This window comes from Parasteatoda tepidariorum, chromosome 6 (assembly GCF_982258835.1).
Source record: "Parasteatoda tepidariorum strain Cologne lab strain chromosome 6, Ptep-v5.0, whole genome shotgun sequence".
Lineage (NCBI taxonomy): Eukaryota > Metazoa > Arthropoda > Arachnida > Araneae > Theridiidae > Parasteatoda > Parasteatoda tepidariorum.
Window position 1 is genome coordinate 23,315,544 of NC_141760.1, and position 11,604 is coordinate 23,327,147.

Consider the following 11,604-nt stretch of genomic DNA (forward strand, 5'->3'; position numbering starts at 1 on the left):
ATGAATACTTCGAAAAACAGGCTTTAAAAGAGCTTTGTCCAAGAGATGATGACGCAGTGTATGTTACAGATTCACTATTTATTGTTTTGAAGCTATAAATTTACTTTGTAACATATTTAGTATTTATACGATTTTAAAATACACAATTCATACTGTTACTCACTTACATACTCTTTACGATATTCACAATATACAATTCGCTTTGTGCGTTACATATTCAGCCATAATACTATCAATTTTATACTTACAATTTTATCAATTTTATACTATTTTTTACTATCAATTTTATACTATCAATTTTATATTACAAAATTTATACTTTTCAAAATACATAATTCGCTTTGTGCATTGCATATTAACAATTTATGTGTTTCAAAATACAAAATTCACTCTGTTCGTTACATATTCACTATTTACACCTTTCAAAGTACAAAGTTCACAATTCATCCGTTCAAATATTTTTAAAGATAGTGAAAATAGCGTTCATAAATTGCAACATTAATACTTGTAGCGTATCTACCACTACAAAATTACTACTACAATTCATTAGTATATAAGACATGTTAACTCGACTCTATGTCGGGGTACCTTTTCATAGATTCATTGTCGATATCTACTCTCCCCACATTGGTGATCCGGACGTGATGTGAACACGCCTACTTTGGCAGTAACGTCCACTTCGTTCTGAACGCGCCTTCTTCGATGGATGGTCCACCGTTGACTTGCTACTTGTGACTGCGATATTATCCCCCTCCTGTTGCTACTCAGTCTCAATTAAACGCAACGTCGGCCTGCATACACTCGACTGCTAAAGGCAACACAGGAGCGACTGCGACCATGATCTTAATACAGCTCTCATGACTAATGTTCAAAGTCCGGTGACCTTAATCTAGCTCTCCCGGTCTGTCACAAATACAGCAACTAGTGGTATCCATGTATCGAATTGTATCACAGCTATAATTCTGGTGGGGGAGTACTGTAGCATATCTACCACTACAAAATTACAACTACAATTCACTAGTATATAAGACATGTTAACTCGACTCTATGTCGGGGTACCTTTTCATAGATGAAGGTTGACATTGTCGATATCTACTCTCTCAACAATACTCAATCATATTTGAAAACTATCGCACTGTGTGCAATGGGGGTAAAGTTAATTTTATTTTGTGTAATATCTATTTTATTTTAAATTTGTGAGTATACTTTCGTTTTATTTGAAATATTTTTTAAGAAGAAATGACGAAAAATAATGAAAAGGTTACGAGTAAGGGATTGTGTTATACTTTGGACCAATTTGTTTATGCTGATTGGAATGTTTGAAGTAACTTAGAACGACAATATACGTTTGCCAACTAATATAATTTTACTACGAAGTACAGAGGTAAAGCTATTTTCCCTACATTTAAATTAACAGACGGAATTATTACTTACGCTAAATTACATAGATTACATAGAATTACATAAATTACATAGTAATTACATAGACTGTAATAGAAAATTTCTCCTCTAGGTGACGCAAATATTTGCACTGGTTTGACATACTTCTGGTTCAAAGTATAGTACTTGCTTTTTATATAATTGAAAATAATTAACAGATATAAAAAGTACAAGTAAAACTTCAAGTACAAAGTGGAAATTGTATAATAATGTTACACCGAAAAATAGAGTCTATAACCCTTATTTGGAAGAATGATTTTTCTTTTGACTCGAGGGTACAAAGGTACCGAAGTACAGCAGTTTTTCCTTGCATTTTGAAGAAAGTAGCAGATGAAAAATAAAAATGAAAATTTAAGTACAGGCTGGAAGACGCATAATATAGTTTTACAATAGAATAACTATTGTCTATAACTCTCCTTAGGAAGAATTAACAATTTTTTTACTCAATGTATAAATTAGTGGTTAGGTTAATGGGTCCTGCTTGAGTTTAACTTAAAAGCAATATTGAGAACTGTACAGTTTAAAATAAAATTTTTCATTCAAAACAACAGTGATATAAATCTTTATTAGCCACCTTTAACGATTAGTAAGTCTACAATTCTAATAACTTAATTGGTTTTAAATAATATATTAACCAAATTTTTTATCACCTACCTGTTGCCAGCAGCTTTGCCGAACGTGGAAATATCTTGATTTTAATTTTAACTATTTTCATATGCGCTTTATTTTCAAAGTTCTTTTTGTATTGAATTTTAGTAGCAATTTAAGATCTCTCCGGCAGCCATTTAATTACACAAACCACCGCAAGTATGAGTTTGGAACATTTCATCATAGTAGGCAGTAGAAGTATTAAAATTATTTCTATTTCTCTTTTGCTATAATACAGAAAACTCATACTAATCCATTACCATTAAAAACTTCAAGGACATAGCCAATTTAATGTTCCTCCCTGGTTTTCAGTTGAAAGAGAAAAGTTTTATAACTTTCTAATAAATCAAAGGATCATTTTAAAAAAATGTAAAATGAAGTTACAGAATGATAGAAATGATCATTTAAAAAATGTGAAATGAAGTTACAGAATGATAGAAATTCAGGCGTGAGAGTTTAAATATAAACAATCCTGTTATCGCGAAGTGTTTTTCTCCTGTTTTCTCAAATTTATCATTGATTTTGTGATGCGTGACAACTTAAGGGAGAATAGAGAGAGAAATGTATTAAAGTATGGAGATTGTTAGATTTCACAGTGTCAATGCTTTGATTGGGTTTTAATCCAAACATTGATACAATAAACAAATGTGCCTAACCTTCAAAAATATAGCTAAATTTTCAGTGTTAAATCTGAGATTTATAATCAAATAAGGCTCCATCCCCTTTTAACTCTTCATATAAAGCTTAGAAATTTTAAACCATAAATAATCTGAACTTATAACCTTTCTGTGCGAAACATATTTACGCGTATGAGCAAAATTACACGCAAAATTAAGTTTGTTGAACTTTTACCTTCACAATGGAATTTGACTGAGAGTAGTTACTTTGCAGTTTTACTGCAGACCCTTGACCTACAGGTGGGTGCAACAAAAATCTGAATTTCGTCTTAAATGTTTATCAGTTCCTTTTAACATCCACAGAATATAAACAAGGTGCAATTATATATGATGTGTGATGAATCTCTTGATTTTTAGGTCAGTAATTTTATTCTTAAATTAATACAATGCTACCTTGACAGAACTACGCTCTTATTATTAAACCTTGAAATTGACACACTAATGAGTTTTTAAATTTTCAAGCTTATAATTTCAAGACAGCGAATAATACAATCGCCTCTCGAATACTACAAAATTAATACCTACCATAGTGACTCAAATGCTATAATATTAAAATAGTAACTCGAATATTAGAATAGTATTTCATGCATATTTTTTTCCGAAATTTCTGTATTAGTTTCTTGAATACCATAATATTTTAATAGTTTCTTGAATACCATAATATTTTAATAGTTTCTTGAATACTATATTATTATAACAGTTTCTTAAACACTATAATAGTTTCTTAAATACTATAATATTATAATAGTTTCCTTAATACTATAATATTATAATAGTTTCTTAAAAACTATAATATTATAATATTGAATATAATATTATAGTTATAATATATTATATTATATTGAATATATATATTATAATATCCTTGAGCACTATAATATTAAAATAGTATCTCAAATACTATGATATTGCAATGACATCCCAACTACCCTAATAATATGTCAGATACTATAATATTCTAATATTGCATTGATTATTGTTATACTATAATACTATCTAGAATAATATAATGGTTTCTTACTTATTATTTTAAATTTTTTCAATACTATAATAATAATTCGAATGCTATTATGGTATATCTATTATAATACTATCTTCAATAGATCGAAAATGCTGATATTGCTTTTAAATCTATCATATGTAACTTTATAAACACAAATCTTTAGTTATTGAAAAATCCTTTAAATTTATACTATTCAGCTTAAAAAATAGAAGTTATATTTTTAATAGTGTGAAAAAAATTATATTCAATGAATAATATTCAAAATTCGATAATAGTTCCGTTAAGTATGTTAAATTAGTAGAATATTTATTAGTGAAAATGAAATGCTCTAAGATTACGTAAAGGAATTTTGAAACAAAAACGCCCATTAGTGAATAGAAGTTATTTTCCGAATAATTTTACTTTTTTTGTAAAAGATTCCGTTAAGATTCTTTACACACATAATGTTTATCATTATATATCATACTAAAAACTGCGTATCATTAATTATTTTTTTATTTCTGAGTCAATATTCATTCCGTATATAACATAAATTATTTTCTTTCTTTTTTTTCCAGAGTACCATTTACAAGGAATACCAGTTCTTATATAGAACGATAAAATTCAAAATGATAGCACCAGTGAAAGCCAATATTTTATGACCTTATAATCATTAACGAGAAGAGCTTTTTTTTGAAATCCTTACGATGGCAAAAAAAATTATAGTAATGCAAGCCTACAACACCAGCAAAGCTGATAAGCAGTTCATGAAGTTTTACGTAGATTTTTTATACGTTGGGGTCATGTCAAACCAACATAATTAAGAATTGACGTTCCACCTGTATGTTTAAGCCATCATATTTTAAATGAAAATTGAGATGATAGAATGCTAAGTAGTGGCGGGAAGGTAAATTTTAGTTATTGTTGTACAGTGCGCCAAAAAAAAGGACCACACTGAATATATTTTTAATCTAATGATCGGATCGTTACGTCCTAGGAGTCTTATCTTAACGGTACGAAGGGGTAACCTCAAATATTATAATGAGGTTACGAAACCAGACACAAAAAAATACTTTCTGTGAATAAACATACCCTTTTTCCGACAGTTTCGGATTTCTGACTCCCAAACTAAGGGGGCGGGCTAGAATCTGGTAAATATGGTCCCCCAAGGTTATTCAGGAGAGCTGTCCAAAACCTGAACCCCTTAATGTGAATTTTACTTTTTAGGTACTTAGCCAGATCTCAAAAATTTTCAAGCGAATTACAAACCTCTTCCACCAAATTATAAAATTCTTTCATCCAAACAAATTTCCAAGTAAAATATAACTTTTAATATGTATTTATTATTTTTATTATTTTATTTTATAATAATAGAAAAAAATTGAGTTTTAAGGTATGCAATTTTTCGCATTATTTTAAAGAATGTCATTTTAAATGACACAATACAAAATATGAACGAAATCAGTCGAATAGTTCCCGAGAAATTGAATTTTAAGAAAGTCGTATCGTTAAAATTTGATTTCTCAGGAATTATTCGACTGATTTTGCTCAAATTTAGTATTTTTCCATTTAAAATTACATACTTTAGAATGATGTAAAAACTGTATACCTTTCAATATTTTTTCCACTATTATAAAATAAACTAATAAAAGATAGTAATTGTTTTTGCTAGGAATTTTCTTTGGCTACATGAGTTTTGTAATTGTCTGCAAATTTGTTTGAATCTGTTTAAATTTTTTCGAAATATTGTGAAATCGCAAAAAGTAAAATTAACATTAAGGGGTCCAAAATTTGGACCACTTTCCCAATCGAACTATTGGGACCATAATTCCCAAACTGCTTCTACTCCTTATATTTTGGGGGTTATAAATTTGGATCCAAGGAATATAAATTATGTTTATTCTGAGAAAGTAATTTTTATGTCTGACTTCGTAATTTAAATTATCATCTGCTCTAATTAATTTGTATATTCTAGGACAACCCCTCGAACCAGTAAGAGTGAATCCTAGAACGTGAAGATTCGGTGATTAGTTCAAAAGTTATTAAGAGTGGTCCATTTTTTATTTTGTGCTCTAAGCATATATATTACCATCCACTTAATTACAGGAGGAGTTTTGGCTCGTTATATTGTTCAGAATTTTAAAACAAAGTGAAGGAATTTTAATTTCGATATAGATATCAATTTCGATCCATTTTTTATTACCCATTATGAAGTAATACTACTTAATTGCTAAAGAAAAAGGAATGTAAATTTAATCGTAAGCGAGAACAATATTAAATTATCTCCGAAATAATTTTCTGTACAAACAACTTATTTAAATATAGGAAAATTTGATTGAAAAAAATGCTTTTATTCTTAGCAACATCATTGAAAGTGGGGATTCAAAACTATTGTATGATATCATTTGGTAAAATTATTGACAATAACATAAAATTATCTCTACTCTAATATAATTCAAGAAACAACTTAACTTAAAAAATAGGCTCTGTTTCATTGAAGAAAAATGAAGGATATTAATATTTAAATTGTCATAAATTTTTCTGAACTAATAAATAATATTGATGATTGTGCTCAGTACTGACTCTAAAATTAGAGATGCGTCCAAATCAGAATTATTATTGCACAAGTAATCGCAATCATTCACATTCTCAGTAATTTATTTTATGTTATGAAGGCATATTACTGCAGTAAATAAAAAAAGTGTCTTCTGGCATAAATAAAGGTGATGTGATTTCAGTGGTGATGCTAGTACATTATTAAATATGATGTCACCTTCAGTCATAAGACCGCACTGTGAAAAAAAAGTAAGCTTAATACTACCAGAATAGATTAAAATTTACCGTGTTTCTAGTTCTACGGTAACACTAAAGAGACCGGTAATTTTTACCGAAGCACTGTGATGATGATTTTGGCCAAACAAGCAATAAAAAATGTTTTAAAAGGAGCAATAAAATTTGGTAAATATGATAATTTTATCATGATTAGGGCAGGGCGACAAAAGAATTTATTCGCATAAATTCACTTTTCAGTAATGTATTTTACAATAGATATATGGTAATAAGAACTATAATTTTATACTAGAAGATCTGGTAAGCCGTTACCATATGATTGAAATTTTTTTCAAATGAATAGTTTAAATAGCGTATATTTTGGTTTGTATTACCAAAATTATGGTTTTTATTTTACAAAAAGTGTCATCACCATACAGGACGGTAATTTTACAATAATTTTTTTTTACCATATGCCTTCCATGACAAAATTGACATTTTATAGTTCAAAGTAATAATTCCTAAAAGGAATTTTATAAACTAAAAAAGAAACTGCATCTTACTTTATAGGGACTAAATTCAGATTTTTCCAATTTTCAATTAACTTCTGAAAGCAAGTATAATTTATATGCTTTTGCTCCAAATTTTGAAGGGTAAAGTGCGATAAATTTTTTAATTGTTTTAAAAAATTAGTGTTTGGGAATGACATTTATGGTAACTAAAATTTCATGTCAATTCTTAAATTCAAGAGAAAAACTATATTAATAATTCTTAGTATAATTTTTGTTAATTTCGTTCATTTTGATCGATAACAAAGTTAATCAGGCATAAATGATGATTGAGCTTATCAGAAATAACAATTGAGTTAATTTTATTTCTAAATTCTTGAAAAAAAATTTAGTGAGGAATTTATCATAACGAGATTTCAATACCAACTCTTAAAACAATGCTGCTAACTTTTAAGTCCAGGTTAAAACAATTTATTTTTCTATAATTTTTTTCCATCTGCTTATCGCATCCATTCAAGGAGTATATCAGATATTTTCATGTCATAATTTGACTCAAAAGGATCAAGACAATAGTTCTAAGCCTCGTGTGTGAATAAATCTGTCAATCCTTTCTTAGGAATCAGAATCGAAGAAGGTTGCGGTTGACCTTAACCCATGAACCTCAAACACAAGGAAAAACTTTTTTTTCTTCAAAAAATAAACTACCGTTACGTAATTTGTTAAAAATTTCCTTTTCGTTCAAAAGAAGTGGCATATAAATTTGCTTATTAGTTAAAGGATTTAAAAAAGTACTTGACATATGTCTGATGGCTAAGAGATAGAATAAAGCCTCATTAGAATTCAATAGATTCAGTGACGAACGCTGTTAAAATGTTGAATCAAATTATGATAAAAAAAAGTACCGTCTCCTTGGGTCATCATCTGTAAAATTAATTTTACCATAAAATTGTGTACCGTACAGTTTACAGTAATAATTATTTAATTACTGATTAATAATTACTTGCAGCGTAACTACCACTATAACTATTAAATTATAAAATTACTATTCACTAGTTTATAAGACAATGTTAACTTGATTCTATTTGTGTAGATGTAGGTTAACCCTGTCGGTAGCCTAAGTGATCTGAACACGCTTACTTCAACAGTAGCTCAATATGAACGTCATGGAATGTCCACGATGAATAATTGACTTGCTCTTTGTAACTGTGATATTGTTCACCTCATGCTGTTGCAACTCAGCCTCGATCATACAAAACGGAGGTCGTTGCACACTCGACTGCTAATTGCAGCACAGCAGCGACTAAACCCACAGTCGTGATCTTAACACAGCTTACGCAACCAGCACTCAAAGCCCAGTGATATTAATACAGCTCTTCCGGCCTCTTGCAAAACAGCAATGAATAAACTAGTAGTATTCGTTCACCGAACTTTATCACAGATAAAATACTGGTGGGCGTAACTACAACTATTAAATTTCCATTCACTAGTATATAAGACTTGTTAACTCTATTCTATCTTGTGGTACATTTAGACAGATAAAGGTTGACACTATCGGTAACCTACACCCTACTAACTGTTAAAATTACGATATATATATATATAGATAGATAGATTTTTAGTCCCGTAAAATTTTACGAAAGAAAGTAACTGTGCCGGTATATTTTAGGACTAGGGGGAGGAATTAATAATAGTACTAGATGCAGCTCAGCTTCATCAGACCACCTCTACAGGCCAGAGCCAGAAAATTTTTTCTTTAAAACTCTAAACTGAAAATTAATTGTTCCTTTACTTAAATTGAGCAATAAAAGACCAGCAACCATTATTTAAGTCCATTGGCATGAATTTATAGTTTGTAGGATATACAGGGTGATTCTAAAAAGATGGACAAAATTTTAGGAAGTGATAGTACACACCCAAGCAAACAATTTTTATCAAAGAATGCATGGTCAAAAACAAAACGCAAAACCGCTGGAGGGCATCAAAGTTTATGTTCTTATATGAGGCAAAAACACACAAAGAACGATGAAATTAAGTTATAAAAGCAAATTTAATTGCATGTGATTACAATAAGTGTTCAAAACAGTGGCCGGCAGTGGCTATGCACGCAGTACAACGGCGAAAAAAAGATAGGTGAACATTCTGAAACACGCTAGGCATATCACGAACTTTCCCTGCAGCGGCCGAAAGCTTGGCGACAAGTAACGCAGCGCAGTAACTCGCAACAGGAATGGAGCTATCACGTTTGCATCAAACAACTTTCCAAATGCGCCAGCACCTTTGCGTTTTGTTTTCGACCATGCATTCTTTGATAAAAATTGTTTGCTTGGGTGTGTACTATCACTTCCTAAATTTTGCCTATCTTTTTAGAATCACCCTGTATAAGAAGGAGAAAAAACATAGAATTTTAATGAATCTGTGTTTGTTCATTCTTTATATTTTGTATGAAATCTCAATAATCTATAGTATATCAAACACAGAATTTTACATAAAAAACACAGAAATTAATAGGATAATGAGATAATTTATATCAAAAACTAATTTCCTATTAAGCAGTTTAAAAGCGTCTATAAAAAAATACCACTCATTGGATAAGCACATATTTTTCTAGACACATAAATGTTTTTAATTAGTGATATCTAAATGACTTATGGTTCGGAACCAATTTCTTCTTATTTTATCCCAGTTTTGATATCCTTTTTTTAATTATTATATAAAAATGAAAATTAAAAAAAAGATATTTTTAACATAAAGTTGTTCTATGTTTTTTTCTAATTATTTAGGAGCATCTTAGTGAAGACGTGCAATTGATTGTATAATACCGTGATTCGGAAAAGATTTGGCAGTCTTTTGTTTTAAATATAATTTTTGAAATTCGATAGAAAGTTATCGCAAATTAATAATTTTTATCATTAAATTAAATGTTTTACTGAAACAAAGATAAATTCCCCTCGATAATTTAGTTTATTAATTTCTCGGGCTTCAGAAAACTCCCAAATGTATCTTTTAATAGTGAAAAAAAAGCCTCTTCAAGTAAGACACAAATTTTTGTTCTCAGCTTCAAAACCCAGCTTTTAAGAATCCTGTTTAAATTTTTCTAGGATAGTTCAGATTAAAGTTGAGTTTAGTTTTATACTTAGTTAGCTAAGTTTACACCATCGAGCAAATTATATCTAATAAGAACTTGTTGTAATGTTTAACTTTTTAATCTTACTAAAAATATGTTGACAATATTAAATTATTCCTAAATATTTTATCATACAATAATTAGCAAAAAACTCGCAACACGTATTTTTGAATTTCTTAAAACATCAATTTAGTAAAAAAAAAATATTTTTAATATCATTCCATAAAAATATTCTGCCAATTATATTATTTCTGATGCAACTACTTCTTTACTCATTTCAAATACTTAAATGTGTTTTATACATAATTTCGTCAGCATCCGAATGATAAAACACACATAAAATATTTTATAATAAATAGAAATAAAAAGGAAAATACCTGGTTTATTTTGTGTCCTTCCAGTATATGCCGGGATCCTTATTTCTTGAGCTTCAGCCGCGAACACCAGGAGCATGATCCACCACATCATCTTGCACCTCCGCACCATCTTTCTCTTTCGGACACTACTAGGGATCATCTCGCGATTCTCTGGCGGAAGTGACGTCATCCTCCATTTGTTGTCCGGTGAGTTTCATCAAAATGATGATGCTCACCCTTCATTACTCACCTGGGATTAACATATGCAACACAAACCTCAAAAGTGAAAGTCTTTCTTTTTTTTCCTACTCAATCAATGTAACAATCCTTCATTTTTGGTAGTAGAATGTCAATGGATAGTGAGTAGAAAAAACATCAAAAGTGGTATATAGAAGGAAATGCATTTTTTGGATGTAAGAAAGTGTTTTATCTTTCAAGGATGCATGGAAGAAAAATGTTCGTAGAACAATGTGTTTGTTTTATTTTCATATTTCAGATACGACCTTAAAGAGAGCGTTTATATCAGATGCTGAGGATTAATGAAACATTTCTATGCAGCGTAATTTTTCAACGGAGTTCATAAGAGACATCTAGAACTATCAAAGGCGCTTAGGCAAAAAGGAATACGCAATGAAATTTAGCACATCTACGAAATATTAGGTGAATTGTTTAATACGTATCCACAGATTTTTCGTTAAGTCGTTTTCTATTTTCTTTTTCTTTTTTTTTTTTTTGTAAGTATAAGAAAAAGTTTTATAAGTCAAGTCATCTTTTCGTGAAATCAAATATTCTTTATGTTTTGCATGTAGAGTTCGGGTTTGTTCAAAGGTCTGCAAGATTTAAAATTACTAATCTAAAGCGAGAGCTTCTTTAAAATATACTCTTATATAACATTATATTAACGTGTTAAATTCCCCCATAAGTAGTAAATTCAATTAAAACATGAATGGCTTTAAGTACTACGTGGATTTTTATTAAAATAATGTATGAAATATATAAACACAAAACTTGTTTGATTACATCTAAACTTATTTTTTGCATAACTTTTATGATGTTTTATAAAAAAAAAATTATTAACAGTTTGATTCGTATTTTATTT

The 11,604-nt window shown here is 29.3% G+C and overlaps 1 protein-coding gene across 1 annotated transcript in view; it reads right to left on the minus strand.

The window, feature by feature from the left end:
• The window catches only part of LOC107443332 (transforming growth factor-beta-induced protein ig-h3), a 37,860-nt gene extending 26,942 nt beyond the window's left edge, over window positions 1-10,918 (minus strand). The window contains exon 1 of the mRNA XM_043044935.3: window positions 10,527-10,918. Coding sequence (XP_042900869.2) covers window positions 10,527-10,695 — 169 coding nt within the window. The 5' untranslated portion in view covers window positions 10,696-10,918. The remainder of the gene's footprint in view (window positions 1-10,526) is intronic.
• Window positions 10,919-11,604: the final 686 nt, after the last annotated feature.